Source organism: Protopterus annectens, chromosome 9.part0 (genome assembly GCF_019279795.1).
Source record: "Protopterus annectens isolate FY-2018-M chromosome 9.part0, PAN1.0, whole genome shotgun sequence".
Taxonomy (NCBI): domain Eukaryota; kingdom Metazoa; phylum Chordata; order Ceratodontiformes; family Protopteridae; genus Protopterus; species Protopterus annectens.
Window position 1 is genome coordinate 217,293,848 of NC_056743.1, and position 18,132 is coordinate 217,311,979.

Below are 18,132 nucleotides of genomic sequence, written 5' to 3' on the forward strand. Positions count from 1 at the left end.
AATAAAGTCCAGTCTAGTACCCTCTCAGGACATGTGCTTGGGTGTGAGACTGAATACAGCATCCCAGATGGCCTTTTGACCCCGGACAAACAAAAGAATCTTTCTTTACTTCCACCAGTTGTTTCATCAGTCCAGGCTGACTGCAAGGACAGTCCTTCAAGCCTTGGGGTTCATGGCATCTTGTATTCTGGTACTTCCCAATGCCAAACTGCATATGAGGAAGCTACAATGGTATCTCAAGAATGTATGGACACAGCACTGCCAAGATTTGGACACTGTCATTCAAATAATACCTTGCATTCAAAAGGAATTTTTGTGGTGGGCTCAGGAATGTCACCTAAACAAGGGACTCTCTGTGACCCGCCAGAGGCGAGTCAGATTTTAACGACAGATGCCTCAGACAAAGCTTGGGGAGCTCATCTAAATGGAAAATGGATACAAGACACGTGGCCTGCCAGACTTCAACATCTACATATCAAATTGAAGGAGATGTTAGCAGTCCAATTTGCATTGATAGCTTTCAAGGATTTACTTCTTCCAGGGCAGGTGTTGATTCAAACAGACAACACAACTGTCATGTGGTACATCAACAAGCAAGGGGAACATTCTTATCCTCTATGCAAACAAGCAATGATTTTGTGGGAGACTGCTCTCAGTTTACAGCTAAATCTTCAGGCAAGGTTTCTGCCAGGAGCACAGAACTCCTTAGCAGATGTGTTGAGCAGACAAATTATGGATCCCCACGAGTGGAAATTGGATCCTTATGTATTCCAGAGGTTGACAGTGTTATGGGGAACTCCAGACATAGATCTGTTCGCTTCTCCACTAAATTACCAGCTGCCAAAGTTTTGCACAAAAAGGTTTCACCTCAGCTTGGAAAGTGGATGCTCTCTCATTCAATTGGAGCAATCTTCACGTGTATGCCTTTCCACCTCTGCCTCTCCTCCCAAAGGTACTGCTGAAGATCAGACAGGACAAGCCAAACATGATTTTAATAGCTCCAGATTGGCCTCGACAGCACTGGTACCCATTACTGAGAAGTCTGGTACAGGAGCCTCCATGGCCTTTGCCTTCGATTCCTCACCTGCTGTCTCAGGAGAACGGTCATTTACTCAATGTCAAACTTCATTCTCTAAATCTGACAGCCTGGCATATTCTGGTTTAAACCCTGGAGGGTCTCAGCTTCCACAACAAGTTTTGAATGTTATTTTGGAGGCCAGAAGGCCTAGTACAAGGACAGTTTAAGATAAATGGAGGAGATTTTTATTTTGGAGTACAGCAAAGGACTTTGATGTTTCTAAACCTAATTTAAGTGTGGCGCTCAATACCTTACTGAGTTATTGGACAAAGGTTTGTCCTTCTCCTCTATAAAGGTTCATGCTGCAGCAATCTCTGCTCACTATGACTGTGACCCACCAATATTTTCTCAGCCTTTGTTTAAGCAATTCCTTAGAGGGGCAAAGAATATAAGACCCCCACGTAGAGCTCCTACTCCTGCTTGGGATCTCAATTTTGTGTTGGAGAAACTCACTCTACAACCTTTTGAGCCTGCAGCTTTGGCAGAGTTGAAATATTTATCTTGGAAGACTGCTTTTTTGTTGGCCATTACCTCTGCGAGAAGGGTTTCTGAATTACAGGCCCTTATGGCAGTTGAGCCTTTCTTAATTTTCCACAAGGATAGGGTGTCTACTAACCCTTCTTTTATGCCTAAAGTGGTTTCTAGTGTGGCTTTAAACCCAACTATTCATTTGCCTACTTTTTATGCAAACCCCCAAAATAAAGGGGAAAAGATTTTGCACACTTTGGATATTCACAGACAGTTGCGATATTATTTGAGCAGAACTAAAGGGTTCAGGCAGTCTCAGCAGTTGTTTGTTTTTTTGCTTTGGGTTCTCAGGGCAAACCTGTTTCAAAACAAACTATTTCTAAGTGGATTGGTTTTGTATTGCTTTCTGTTATTCCCATCATGGTAAGGAGATTCCAGCTGGGATTAGGCCTCATTCCACTAGGGCTACTGCCACTTCTACAGCCTTTTAAGGGGTGGCTACTAAAGATATTTTGGAAGCAGCTACTTGGAGTTCAGTGCATACTTTCTCTAAGCATTACCACCTTCCACTTTACTCTAAATCTAGGGCTGGATTTGCAACTGCAATTTTACAAGGCATGTTGGCAGCTCCTAATGCTTTATAGTTTTGCCATCCTCCTTACCTCTGCTTTGGGATTCTACCCATATGTAAGGACTGCAGCAATGTGAGATGAAGAACATAGTACAGTTTTGTACCTACCATAAATGTAGATGTTCAAGATCCACATTGCTGCAGTCCAATTACCCTCCCTCCTTCCCTCTGTTGTTGAAGGTGGTGGTGTGGTTTGTGTTGTACATATTGTAAATATGGTTAGTGCACGGTGGTTGGTTGTTTTGCTGTTTTGGCTTTGGCCTGTCTTGTTAGGGCCTTCTGACATCTGGGGCAAGAAAAGACTGAGGAAATGACGTCGGTCATGCGCTTTTGTACCCTGACGTCCTGATGTCAGTTTAAAGCGCCTTGACCGACGTCAGCCTAATACTTTGGTATTCGGGCCGACCGAGGACAGCGGACTACCCATATGTAAGGACTGCAGCAATGTGGATCTTCGAACATCTACATTTATGGTAGGTACAAAACTGTACTTTCCTGATTATGAATGCCCTACATGTAACTACGTTTTACAAGGTAAACATAGCCACAATTAACTTTAAGTGGAATTATAAAATGAGAGAATATATGTAGTCAGCATGAACAAAATTATAGATGTTCATCTATAACCTTAGCTATATGGGTAATATCTTTCATAACATATAACAGCTGGCCAGATTCCAAAGCTTCAGGGCACCTTCCATGGGCCAAAACCATCAGTCAGTTTGAGAAGAGCTGATTAACAAGGCAGGTTTGGGTGCCAAGCCCTTCAGAGCTTTCTTGCTACCAAAAAGTATGCTCCTCTGAGAATTTCAAGGATCTGTGGTTAGCTTCTGCTGTTTCTTTGCTGAGCAGATAAGTTCCCTTTGGGGAAAAAAATTCTGTTTTAAAATATTCTTTGCTTGATAACACTTTCTTATTCAGTAAAGTTATTTTAAAACTAGGAGTTTGTCTTTTAACAGACTGCCATGGGAGTATAATTTTTAAAAATAACTGAAAAACTGTTTTTCTGTGAAGAAATTGTGTTTATTTTATTCTTTGGGGCTGTCAGAGTCTTTTAAAGTTATTTTTAGTGTCAAAAAAGTGACTTTTAAAGATTTTAAGGTTTACTGGCCTTTGCTGCTTGTTTCACAGGGAAAGATGAATCATTTTCAGCTTGACTATCGAATAAACTGTCAGTCCTATGATCAGTCCTCCTTCCAGCCACAAAAAAGAAAACATTAAGCAAACAGCCTTTGGCACCATAGCAGGTTGACAGTTTGCCTCTGCCTCAGGTGGGTAACTAAGCTATGGCCATAAGTTTTACCTCAGACCATTTATATTTTACCCTGTATCCTTCTGGTGTATCCCCTGTAGCCACTATGGATCAGAGGCTAGGCACATGCTCTGGAGCTGTTGGTGTCCTCTCAGTGGGCAGGGAGAGTCACTGCTGTTGGTCTTGTGAAAGGGAACAGGGAAGGCTTCCTTTTTTTTATCAAAATGTACCCATCTCAGGGGAAGCTGCTGTTACCATTAGTGACACTAACAGCCCCATTTTTCCTGTCAAAAAGAAATAGAAAACCAAACATGCATCTGCTCCCCCTCAAATTACTGGGAATGGCTCTGGGTTAATTCAGGACATTGGTCCTACATATAAAGTTGTTGTTGTGTCTTTCGGCTTTTTCCCCGGTTAGGGGTCGCCACAGCGGAACTCCGGTCCACTAATGATTGGCAGTAGATTTTTATGTGTCGAGTTGCCAGCTCTGATGCACAACCTTCAATGAAGGTACACCCATTCACGCATGTCTCCACACAGAAGACGCTCTAGCTGGGAATCGAACAGGACAACGTCTTACTGTGAGGCGACAACGCTACCGCAGCACCACCACCGCAGTTGGTCCTTCTTATAAAGTAGTTTCTGTAAAAGAAAGAGGGATACCTCTTTACATGAAGAGTTTGAAGCCTCTGGATCTGGGCAGGGAGATGAAGGGACAGATAGAGGGTATTCTCCATTTAGGGGAGAGCTCAGTTTCTGATTCTCCCTGTCGGGAGGGGTATCTTTCTCTGAGACTATTTCCAGAATGTGCCAGTATTTTCAGTGGGAGAATACTGAGGTTTCTCAGTCCCTCAGAAAATACTATAAACTCTCACAGAAGGAATTTTCAGAACTTTCACCCATTCCTCTAGTTCTGTCATCTTTGGAGGATGTGCGTATTACTGCCTGCTATATTCCAGAAAGTCAATCAGGGTATAAAATTCCTCAGTCTTTTATGTTTCTATACACTCTTCCCAAACCTGACCCAGCAGCTATAACTTTAGTTAATCCTACTGCTGCTAAACATTTAGATAATTCCAGTCCTACGCTTTCTGATACAGATGGGAAGATTATTAATAAGTATGGGAAAAAGTATATGCTTCTGCAACTTTTTTAGAATTTTGAATTGTCAGGCTTATATGCTAAAGTTGGTTCTGAATAATTGTGCAAATGTGAGGAATGTTTTGTCTGCAGTTAGAGCTTGTGAGAAAACATCTGCTTTAAGTCATTACTTAGTGTGTGTGTGTGTGTGTGTGTGTGTGTGTGTGTGTGTGTGTGTGTGTGTGTGTGTGTGTGTGTGTGTGTGGGTATGTGTGCGTATGACTTAGTTGTTACTTCTTCTAGGCTGTAGTCACTGGTACTGTTTTGAAGAGGTTTTCCCTGGCTGTATTCTTAGAAGGTGATTTTAAAAATGAGATTGTAAATTCTCCTTTGATGAAGATTTAGATGTTCATCATATTGATCACTGCTGCAGCAGCCTAAGCTATATGGGTTATTTCCTGCCATTAGTCAGATCAAACTGAGCTGACTAAAAAGACAGATTAGGGGTGCTAAGCCCTTCAGAGCATTCCTGCCACTGAAACGTATGCTCCTCTGAGGGTTTCAGATCAATGATTGGCTTGTACTGTTCCTCAGTTGGTCAGATAAGTTCCCTTTAGGGGAAAAAAACATCCATTTTAAAATATTTATTGAGTCTTAACACTTTTGTTCAAGAAAGTGATTTTAATGCTAGGAGTTTGTATTTTAATGGACTGTCACAAAACTCTACTGTTCTTTTAAACACAAGCACTCTTTTCACTTTAATTTAAAAGTTGTTTAAAGTATCTAGAAAACATTTTTTCTGTGGAGAAGTTGAGTTTATTTTACTTTCTGATGCTAGCAAATGTATTTTAGTGCTCTTTACTTTTTTTCTGTGATAAAAGTGACTTTTAAGCACTTTTTCACCATGTTTTTTGTTTGTTTTCACCAAGAAGGAGGCTTCATTTTCAGCTTGACCATGGAACAAACTGTTGGTCCCATGGTCTGTCCTTCTTCCAGCCACAAAAAGAAAAAGTTAAGCAAACAGCATTTACCACAACAGTAAGCTAGCAATTTGCATAAGCCACAGGTGGGAAACTCTGCTGTGGCCATTAGTTGTATATTGAACCACTTATCACTTAGCTTGGATTCATCTAGTGTATCACCTACAGCCATTATATATTGTGAGTTAGCCACATCCTCTGCAGCTCATGGTGTCCCCTCAGAAGACAAAGGGGAACCACTTTTGTCAGTCCTGGGAGAGGGAACAGGGGAGGCTTCCCTGTTTTGTCACAATGTTATGCTTCTCCCTGGGGAAGCCCCTGTCATCATTATTAACACTGTTAGCCCCATTTTCCTATAAAACAGAGACAAAAAAATTAAACATGTATCTACTCCTCAAATTTCATTGGACAGGAGTAATTTACTGGGTATGGCTCAGGGTATAATTTAGGCTATTGATCTGTCTTATAAAATAGTTTCTTATAAAAGGAAGAGGGATACCTCTTTTCCTGAAGAGATTCAAGATTCTGAATCTGGACATAATTGGTGTGGTTTATTTTCATTTATATAAATGTATGATTGACTATGTAGTAAGTGATGGTTTAATGAAGATATTTCTTGTTTAAAAAACCCAGAAATTAGTAATGTATGTAATATTGCTCAGGTTATATGATATATAGCAATATATGTGAAGTATAATGTTTGTTATATTAATATAGTTTGATTACTTGTATATACATGTAAATTTGTCTATATCACAAGTGATAATTCAATAAAGGTGTTTGAAAAAAAAAAGAAATTTGAAGGAACACATATTTTTGATTCAGATTCAGAGGAGATATCAGTTTTTGATTCTCCCTGTGGAAGTTTCATAGGTTCATAGATTAGTACTAGGCTATCTGACTTGTGGGCCTCTTTATGCCAATCCAGTTTCAGTTTTTTTCTTGTGTTCAAATTAACCTGTTGCATATAGTTAGAGCCTGGCCTTACCCATCCTATTGCCGATAACTATATATTACCCACTGTTCTGATGTTTCTGAAGAGGTTTAGATTCCTAGACCAAGTGTTTCTGATGCCGTTGGACTTGCTGATGTTCAGTAAATGCATCTGGACTGTGTTGGAAGATGCCTTGTATGCCAAGTACAGGTCTCCTCTGCAGTCTGTAAACAATTACTTTGTTTATAAGCTGTGCAATATAGGAGAACTTTCTTACAACAATGGACACATGTTGGCCATCCTGCAGCTGGGATTGTCCCAAATAAATAACTGGTGCCAAAATCATAGACTGAAACTAAGTGCCAAAAAATGCAGTATTATATCCTTTAGGAAGTCATCTACACCAGGAAACTACAACATTGACAATATGCCTAGTTGTTTGGTATTTTGGAATGTATGTAGACAGTGACCTAACTTTTGAACAACATGTGTCCTTTGTTGTAAAAATATCTTTGTATATTACACAGGTTATAAAAAATGTGATTGCATGTAGATCTATGGTTTCACTGTCCCCCTTTATTCAGCCATCATTAGGCCAATCATTGAGTATAATGCACCCTTTGGCATGTATCTGTCCAGACACATGCAACAACTGGAACACCCTCAGAGATACTTAGAAAATGACATAAGGCCTTAACAATATGTCCTGCATGGAGTGACTCAAAGCCCTATCACTATACTCATTATCCTATAGACTGCTAAGAGGTGACTTGTGTTTGCCGTACAAGGCTTACATTAATATAATGCTGATGGATTTAATGCACATCACCAAGTCAAATGACATCAGAAAATACTTGGTCTAGGGATCTAAGCCTCTTCTGTAACATAAAAAGAACAGTATGGAGGGACAGGTATATCTCACAGAAGATACCACTGGTCTGGAACAAAATCTTCATTCACATAAAACAAAGCTCATCCATGTCCATATTCAAGCACAACTTGGATCTGTGGGTGGGAAATGGAAAATTTACCCCAGGAATGCTTCTGTACTACTAATGGAAAGGGAAGCTCCTACGTGCTTTTCACATTCATGGGTCCCTTCAGATTATCTATGACATGACCACAGTTATTCTCATTAGGGGTAAAATATAATTATAGACCATGGGGACGGGTAAAGCCAATCTGTAAACCAAATGGGATAGTTTAATTTGGGCACAAAAAGTGAAACTGGCTAGGCTTAAAATGGCCCACAAAGGCAACTGGCTTATTTCTTACCTATGAACCTATGTAAGAAAGAAAGAAAAAAAGTAGAAGCACAGAAAGATGACTATGTAACTGTGAGCCATTTATACTTATGAAAAATATGCTGTGCACCTCATCACATGTACTGGAGGGCAGTCATAATACATTTGGGACAACAGTCTGTCTAGTCCTAGATCAAGATTACACAATGCATCATTCCAACAAAATTACAGTTTTTAGTTTCATTTAATTGTTATTAAATTATGGTATTTAATTTGTGGCATATTATTATTTTTATCATCATCATTATCATCACTGTGATCAATGTAAAGTAATAAATTATTGTTACTGCATATTCAACAGTTATCTTCTTTCAGTTATTGTGCTTCTAGATGCCTTTAGAGAAAGAACAAATCTGAGTGAAGTTTTGCTACAGAAATTCTAAAACAGATAATAGTAATAAGTTGTGTCCAACCTTGACAATATTATTACCAATTTTGGCTTCAAAATGCTTCACAGCTAGTCTAGCTAGATAGATAAAATGGAAAGCTAATTGAAATGCCTAGAATTCCTCAGAGGGAACAGGTTAACTTGTATTTAAACAAAATGGTCCTCCAGCTTGAAGGGCCTTGACTAAATATTTGCTAATTAGATGATAGTAATTTGGCAGTACTGATCCAAGTGCAGTCTTTCCTCAGGGACTTAAATGAATGGTACATTTTGGCACTATGGCATTGTCATGGGAATTATTTCCCTAGCTAACTGTGATTTATGTAGGATAAAAAGACTGTGCACTATGAAAGTTTTAATGAATTATGGTTTCTGTTATTTAAAATGTTTTAGAGTTTACCTTCATTTATGAATATGGGTTGATCTGACGCACTGTAAAAAAAAAAAAAAAAAAAACAGAAGTTCAAATGTCATTCAGCTATCCAGAGACGACACAGCAATTAACTATTGACACTTGTGAATAAGCTGGCGCAAATTAATCTTGACACATTTGCAGACGAGTGATATCTTACAGTGAACACTTTATAATTATATTTCAAAATGAAAATTAAATGACACTTAAAACTAGGTTGTCATGCTCAATGAAGCGAGCATGTAGCTAGGACATTTGGCAAAATGAATCAGAATATGAGCTACATTGAGTTTCAGTGCCTTTTCTCACTTTTTTAAGTGTTAAACCACTGTTGATAATAAACATGATGCTTTTTTGTGGTAATAATCTGTCTGATATTGTATTTCTAAAAGAATATTAGTAATAAAAGTAAGGCTAGGGAACATATAGTTTAGAAACATTTGTTATGAAAGACTGAATGAATCAATGCAACCGTTTAAGCATGCATTTCAGATTTTTTTAATAAGATTCCATTTTTATTCATTTTAAAATAATTTGCACTGCAAAACAGACCAAAATTGGCCTCCTCGAAACATTAAACTACCTACAGTTTTATAACTACTGCCTTCCTTTCCATAAGTTAACTCTACAACACACATACTAATTGTATACATTTGACTTCATTGTACGATTTCCACAAAGTTTTGTAGTCAAGTAAAGCGCAAACATTTTCTTCCATTACATCCTGATAGTTGGTATAACTGCATTTCAGATGGCTCCATTGTAGGTGTGACATTGCTTCTGTCATTACATTTGCATTCTTTCTCCTCTTAGAAATTTAATTAACCAGAGTATGTATTTTAACTAAGGTGTTGTCATCATAATGAATTTGTGAATTTAATAACAAAAAATACACCAGCTATGATTCTCAGCTAGAGCGTCTTCTATGTAGAGGCATATGTGAATGGGGCGTGCCTTCGTTGAAGGTTGTGCGTCAGGGCTGGTAACCCGATACGTAAAAATCCACTACCAATCATTAGCGGACCGGAATTCCGCTGTGGCGACCCATAACCAGGAAAAAGCCGAAAGACACAAACAAAGACCAGCTATGTTTGAAATGTGTTGACTGTGCAGAATTATATCACTAACTTTTGTATGTGCAACACACTTAAAAAGATCTGTACTGATAAACATATGTTAGATGAACTTGTACAAGGAATGCATTCATGCATATTCAAAATTTGTAGAAAGCATATGACCTATATTCCAATAATTAAATTAATTTTTTTAACAGCACGGAAAGGTATGCTGATATTTGTTCATGGCAAATATGAAGCATTTGACATTGCACGAGTCAGCTTATAAACCAAAATATAATTTTAAACCTGCTGGGTCATTAATTATGTCAGATACCAATAGATGCACAAAGCTTTAATTTTAATTAAATACTTATTTTTTATGCATTTCAGTATATATATATTGCATTTAAATCATTGTGATAGTAATCAGCTCCAAAAAAGGTGAACAACAGAAAATATATATATATATATATATATATATATATATATATATATATATATATATATATATACCCAAAACATCTGTTACATGACTGTTTTCCTCCAGGGCTCAGAGTGAAGACATACTTATGTTATTAAATATTGTGATAATGTATCACTCCGTAAAAGTAATTCTTTGTTTAGTGGTGTAGATCAAGTACACATCTACTGTCTGGCTTCCTGCCATCTGCTCCCAAATTGGCCTCATATTCTGAAGGCTGCAATGCATACCCTTACAGAATAAAATGTGTAGCTATTTAGGAGCATGTCATCTTGGTAGGTAGTAAACAGAGCAAATAGGATAACTGTAAAGTTTTACCTGCTGTGTGTGTGTGTGTGTGTGTGTGTGTGTGTGTGTGTGTGTGTGTGTGTGTGTGTGTGTGTGTGTGTGTATGTGTGTGTGTGTGTGTGTGTGTGTGTGTGTGTGTGCATGCCCACGCACTTGTGTCTATATGCACATGTGGCTGTTTACACTTGCATGGATAACTAGAAACATCAAACATAAACATTGAGACAAGTGCTCTCATTTGGACATTGTTAAAATATACCTGATATATTCATTAGGTGGCATTTTATCTTGCCCTTTTTTAACAGATTATCTCACATGCAACCTGAATTTATACAGAAGCTCTATGTATAATCAACATGAAACAGAATCTGCCACAGCTAATGTCATGTTAAATTTGAATTGTTAATAATTATTCTTTTGAGGTCATATGAACAAGAGATATGTATAATTTGTGAATTAATAAGGCATGTCATGAAACAGGACTCTGTGGAAAAAAAAATCTTCTTGACCTACAAAAGACTGTATGGTATCATGCATCAAAGAGTCATAAAATAGATTTTAAATATCTTGTTAGAGATCCACCAGTAAAGGATTTTGCGTTTATCACGAGAAGACATGGATGCAACTCATCAGCTAGGATATTATATCACTGGTTATTGTGATAAATTCATCTAGATAACTTGATTTACGTAATTGTCAAAACACACTAAAAATAGAATCCAACAGGCTCCAAGTAGTGAAAACTGTATACGTTTATTGCTATGCAGCGCTTTTTGTTGCTGTGGTACAGCAACTTCATCAGATAGTCAGTTACTTAATTGTCATAAATGTTGATTTTCTTTAATATGATATGCTTGAACTATATCAGAACTGCAAATATTTTGTGGTACCAAATATACAAATTGTAGTATAGAGATGCAGTTTAAATGTCATTTTATCTTTAGTAATAATGTGTGTGTCCTAATTCCTTTGCTGTAAATGGTAGGTGCTATCATATGCAAATGGCTTAAAATAATGTAGGCATTTTAAAACTGCTTACCCATTTTACCTCAGTGTTACTTATGAAACTTTTAATTTATGCAGCTGGGCATTTGCTGTTCTTGGCAGGACACATAAAAATACTGTATATTTCACATGTAGGCAGGAGTGTTCTTCTACATATACTATTCTTCTCATGCATTTTATGGTCAAGTATTAAAAAACTGAACATAACTGTGTCCTGGGTATTATGAGAAGATAACAAGCTCTACATAAAAAGAGATATCCACACTGACAGTATAACTTCATCATTTAAATGTTAGCAGTCTGACTATGCATGCTTCATATAACCATTATTTGACTGTTGCAGTATTATTTTACATTTCATAATTTATGTTTAATGTTGCTTTCCTTCATGACATCTAGATTGCCAGACAACAGCAGCAACTCCTGCAACAGCAGCATAAAATCAACGTATTACAGCAGCAAATCCAGGTCAGTTGATCATGATATAATTAAATTATGCTGGTATGATTTTATATGTGTCTATCTCATTTTATGTGCCATTTTACAGTTGAGTTTTTGGGGTCTGCAAACAACAGCATGTAAGCTCTGGAGGCCCCAACAGGGTAAATGAATGCTAGGATTCTATAGTGGATTCATGAAGTTGGAATCCAAGCAGGATTCCATGAGTCAGGTGATAGAATTCCAGTAGGTCATTTCAGTGAAACAAGAGTAATCAGTGCTCTGTCAGTTTACTGAAACAAATAAGCTACATATGCATATGCCACAAAGGTGAATGTGTGTCCCCCTGTAACACATTCTTTACATAATCAGTTTTGCAACTACTTTGTTTTGATAAAAGTTATATATTTCCCATTGCAGCAGTGTCAGAGTACTGGGACACTTACCTCCACCCACATGTCTCATACAAACACATGTATGCATCAAATATAAGCACCAGTACTCAGGGAAACTATATTTTCTGTTACTATAAAGGGAACATTCTTAATGAGATGACATTCATTATGATGTAGAGTAGTGAATGTACAGTCACTGGTATCTACTACCCACCTGTATGTTTAGCTAGTTTTCTATTAAAACAATTGAAGAAGAAGTAAAGCTTTTATATTTATCAGAAATATGTTGGTCAGGTGGTGTATCAAAGGCCTTTCATTTAATCTTAATTCAATAAGCCTGATCTGGAGAAAGCAGATTTCATGACTGAAAACTGTGCATACAGTTCCCCTGTGGGCATGTACAGGTCCATATGTTAAGTGTTTGTATCATCTTGTAGCTATTCAACTCTTCTGTACTTCATTCTTTCCACTATACCATGGTAGTAGCAATATTGATTACTGTAATTAAGGGGTACAGTGAAAATAATCTCCTGTATAGAGGTGTAGGTGGCTTTGCCACATGTCTAAAATACTTCAGTTCCCAGGATTAGTCTTCGTTCAGGAAGAGTATTTTCAGTGGTCTGATTTCATGGAAATATTTGTTGATGATCCTTACATTTGGAAAGTAACATATATTGAAATAAAAATCATCACATGATCCCTACTTTGGCAGAGTAGCATATATTGCTGTAATATTCATCCAAATGAAATAGCGCTTCCAGATTTTATTGTTGATCGCTGCTGTTTAAATAGACAGAACATGTTATAATTTTTAGCCTTGTATAAGTTTATTAAGGGGTTCTTCATAACATAGATGGCTCAGTATACCTAAATGTATTACTTTATTCTGATTTTCTTTCATTCTGTCATTACTTCACAGAAGTGATACTTGTTTTTTTGTATTCCCTTTGTTTGATCCGTCAAGGAGCAGTATGCCTAATATGTTCATAGGTTCATAGGTAGATACTAGGCTACCTGCCTGAGGGCATTTGTAAGCCTAGCCAGAATGTGTTGGGTTTAAAGGCCCAGGTCACACCCACAACCAAACTAAATCTTCATTCTTCTTTTTATGTGTACTAGAAAGTGAATCTTAGGGGAAAGTTGTATACATTGCTTTACATAAACAACTTCTGTGAGTAAAGGCAAACTATTGTTAAACTTCCATTTTATAACATTGTTAATATTACTGCACTCCAAAATAGTATTGACAACTAGCAGATATAGATTAATCAGGTATAAAACATGGTGACATACTTTACTGATTTATTAATTGAGTGCATGGAATAATTCAGGAATAATTTTTAACCACAACAGAGCTTAAGACATACGGCATGTAAAGTATGGAAAATAAGTCATGAAAAAGTCAGAAATCATGAGAAAAATTATCAAAAATATTTACTGAACTCTACAGTTTCAAAATACAGGTGGAATCTTTCAATACTACTAGTAAATATATTTACTTAGTGCAGGAGTATTTCCTACATACATAAGAGACCATTAAAGAGACGATAGTGGTAAGATGATAATTCAGACATGGCATGCACAAGCATGGGTAAACTGGAGACTGTCTGGTTCAACTACTGTACAGTATTATAACTTCAAATAGTTAAGTAATATGTGAGAGCTTAGAAAATCCGCAAGCCTTGTCTTCAATGCCATGTGTAGCAACTCTTAATATTTTAGTGAGCAGGACCTAAGATGAAAAAATATGATCATTTGCTGTTTAAAATGATGTGGAATTTTCAGTTTTAGGCACGATTTATGGTAGATATGATGCACAAGTGTAAATTTCTTGCTACTAACATCATAGCCAGAGGTGATATTTTTTTTAGTTAACCTTTTTCATTTTCCTATAAGTGCTTTTTATAAAATTATTATTTATTTTTTAAAACATTTACTGCCTGAAAATGAAGTATTGTACAAATAAAGCAATATTGCATAAATATTAAAAGAATACTATATTTAGAAAAGTAGTGGCTATGGGGTACATTAATAAATAATATTAGAAATTGGGTTGGCTACCAAATGAAGAGAGAGCACCTGAAAAAAGATTAAGAGAGATTGTTCTGTGAAAGTTGAAAGTTCTTTCTATATTTTTTCTATTCTTGGCCTTTATTTACAGATCTGATGTTTTCCTTTTCATTCTTCCTCAACGAATGGGTTACGAATGCGATCGTCAGATGCAACCCAGATGCATACTTCAGACTTGAATCCAACTCTCAAGGTCCTCCCTCTACCCATAATCCCCTAGTCCATCTTAAATACCACAGATCTCATTTGCTGTCATCGCACAAACCTCAGATGTAGGGTCCTTCTCTTTCAGCGTTTTGTTGAGTTTTTCAACTTTTTTGTAAGTTAAAAGTTCAATATCCTTATCTAAAATTTCCTTCTTTTACTATAAACCTCCCGCTTAGTCTTTGGTTTCTTTTTTTTGCATCAGGAGAGTCTATACTATAGTTTTACAGTAATTATTTAACTTACCATAGTTGGTAATTTTTCTTTCTATACTCTTTCTGTCCCTCCTACCCTTTGAACGGGGCAATCCCTAATTACCACTGTTGTCAATTTTTTCTGTTAAAAAAATCTTGTTTTCATATTTCTCCCTCTTTTTTTCCTTGTATTGTCATCGCTGACATGATGACAGGATTTAAAAAATGCACTTCTTGTGGACATAAAATCTGTAACTTGGATGCCCACAAGGAGTGTTTATATTATCTAGGAGCGGCTAATCTGAATACAAACTGCTCAATATATACAAATTTCAATACAAGAGCTTTAGTTGACAGGCACAGTAAACTTATCCTTAAGGGTTTACTTCCTCTCTCCACTACATCTTCTTCAGGGGCTCCAACCTGCAGTAAAACCACTAAAGCTTCTTCGAAGCATAGGAAGCATGCATAGCCGAAGTCTCCCAGGACTTCTTCGGAACTGCCTCCTAAAGTTTCAAAAATATAGGATCTGACTTATTCAGACCTGAAAATACAGACTCCAGATCCAAAATCTTCGTATTCTAAACCATTGGATCTGATTATCATATCAAGCAAACACTACAACTCACATTATGGACCCCAAGCCCTTGGATCTGAAACCTATAACATCTTCCACTCCTACAGCTCATTCTCCTAAGTTTCTTTTGGATACAATTTCCCTGCCTCTACCCACACAGTGTTATCTCCTACTCTCATCTCTCCTTTGGTTTCAGAGTCCCAGGATCCGACAGCACTGAGAATTCCAGAGACAGATCTGAAGAGATTGCTTATTCAAATTTGACAGCATCCCTGACCAGTTCTGCATCCATGCCTTCAGATTGGAACAGGTCCCACAGCCAAAGCATCTGAACTGGATATGTGGAGCTGGGATCTACTCTGATGTTATTGGATCCATCCCTTCCCCTTGGAGCCTTGACACTGCACAGCTCGGGTCTGGTTCTCTCCTCTAGATACAAATCTGGTTGGAGTCATGATCTACCTGTACTGGAACATCTAGCTCCAGTGTGGGTGGCCATGGCTTCTCTGGGTCCATCTGCCTTTGAGGTTGTGGAAAAGGCTTTTTCTCATTCTAGAGATCCAGATTCTCTTACTTTGGATTCTTCCCTTATTCCCTCCTCAGTTCTGAGCTCTGAGTCCATCAAACCTGTTCCACAGGGACAGACAGTTCCTGACATCTTCCAGTCGGTTCCCATGGAGGAACTCGATCTCTCTTCTCACAACTCCCTCGAACATCCCCCCAATGAGATTCATTTGAAGAGAATGTGCGAGAGAAGCCATATAGATTCCTCATTGGAATCTCTCTCTGAAGATACTAATTTCGAGGAAGGAGAAGGGACCCTCAGATAACCACCTGATGATGTGTCCTTTGGAGGCATATTAGAGATCCTTAAGCAAAAAGATGGTTGGTCTTATGCTAATCCTTCTCCACAGGAGTCAGTATTTCTGGAGGCTTTTGGTTCTGACCCATCTATGTCTTGGGTGAATCCCCCCCCCCCCCGGCATCAGATGACCTTCTTGATCTAGTGTCTTGCCTGGCATGATAGGAACCAGATTCCATTGAGCCAATACCGCTTCAACCTGACAAATTTCTAGCCCCCCCCAAAGATAAACCCCACTGGAGCATAGGAGTCCCTGTGGTGCAACAGTGGTAGAAGCAGACATTAAAAAAGAGGTAGCAGAACAGAGCTCTTCTGTCCACCCACCAAACAGAAAATCTAGGGTGATGGAAAAATTTGGAATGTGAGTTTTTGCCTCAGCAATGCTTGCTTTGACATTATAAGGCTACAGAGAGATTTGACCAAAGAACTGTCATATTCTCTTTCTGAGTCCATTTATGTAGAGGATTTCAACAGATCATTTTCTCAGCTGACCACTCTTTTGTCAATTTCCAACATGTCCATGAGGTTGATCTCTCATGCAGCTGAAGGCGCCTCATGGGTGGCTGGTTCAAGCACTGCCATAAGGAGACATATCTGGATGTTGCTATGCGACTTTGAGGCGCCTTTCAAGACATCTTTCATCAATGCTGCCTTTCATTGAATATCTTTATTTGCTCTGTCTGTACAAGAGATACTTACACACAGTGAACATGAAGGAAAGATGCTGTCTGCCATGGGAATCAAGTTTTCTACCCCTCAACAAACTTTCTCTAGAAATTAGAGAGGTGGTAAGAAAATGTAGTTTCGCAAATCTCAGAGACCTTTCCAGATTTGCAGAGGAGGCAGGTCTAATGGTAGATGCTGCTCTCGAGGCAGAGGAGGCCGGCAAAATCAGTGTTTCTGTGATTCCTTTCTGGATAAACCCTATCAGTGCTCCTGAAGTGCTGCCCAACTGCCCACCTCTGGAGGCAGTCAGAAGACAATTGTCCTTGCACCCAGACACCAGGGGTGGAATAACAAAAGATTCCTGAATGCTAAAAATAATATCCACAGGTTACTTATACAATTTTTCAGCTCCCAATCTACAAAATAAGGAAACTTAATGACATTCCACCTAGTCAAAGGAAGGCAGCAGCACAAAAAATTCAAAAGCTGCTAGACAAAAGAGTCATCCAGGAGGTCCCACTAGACCAGACAGAATTCAGAACTTACTGACATTTCTTTTTAGTGCCCAAAAGTCAGGGGACTTGAGACCAAGTTGGGATCTGAGCAAACTAAATCAGTATGTGACAAAGTTAAAGTTCCAAATGGTCATGAGCCAGTCCATTCTACTGTTTCTTCACAAGGATGATTGGATGTGCTCTATAGATCTTCAGGATCCATTCACATTCACTATCACATCAAAATAAACAGGCACTCCTGAAGACACTAATGCTTTCAGCTGAGAGCCAGTCATTGCCAATTCAATCCCTGCCTTTTGGACTCACCATACCCCCCTAGGGTATTCACCAAATGTATGGCCATGGTGGCAGCTCAGTTGAGACTAAAAGGATTCCAAGTGTTTCTATACCTAGACGACTTGCTCCTCACCATTCCCACTATGCATCTCCTTCAACAATCCAGAGACTATTTGCTCCAGATTTGTCACTCACTAGGGATAACAGTCAATTATGCCATGTCAAATCTGATACTGGTACAGAGCTTGGAATGTATTGCCACAATCTGAACATGACAACACAAATTGCCTGTCTACCTACTCATCATATAGATACACTCAGATCTCAGGTTCATCAGATTCTATCCCATCCATTTCCTCCAGCCAGATTAACTTTTCAGCCTTTAAAGTCTATGACAGCAGCAATAGTTCTGCTTCCTTTAGCACATTACTATATGCATGTTCTTCAGTGGACTCTAGCTGTTCAGTGGTCTATTATTCAACAACGCCTATCTTTTTCCAGTCAAACTTACACCAATTGTCCTACACCACATCCACTGGTGGATCCAGTCATATGACATTTATCTAGGCTGACCCT

At 38.1% G+C, this 18,132-nt stretch overlaps 1 protein-coding gene across 4 annotated transcripts in view; it reads left to right on the forward strand.

The window, feature by feature from the left end:
* SOX6 (SRY-box transcription factor 6) overlaps nt 1–18,132 on the forward strand; it is a 2,230,635-nt gene that overhangs the window by 1,633,997 nt on the left and 578,506 nt on the right. For all 4 annotated transcript variants that reach the window (XM_044082775.1, XM_044082774.1, XM_044082776.1 and 1 more), the window contains one exon: nt 11,759–11,827. In XM_044082775.1, coding sequence (XP_043938710.1) covers nt 11,759–11,827 — 69 coding nt within the window. The remainder of the gene's footprint in view (nt 1–11,758; nt 11,828–18,132) is intronic.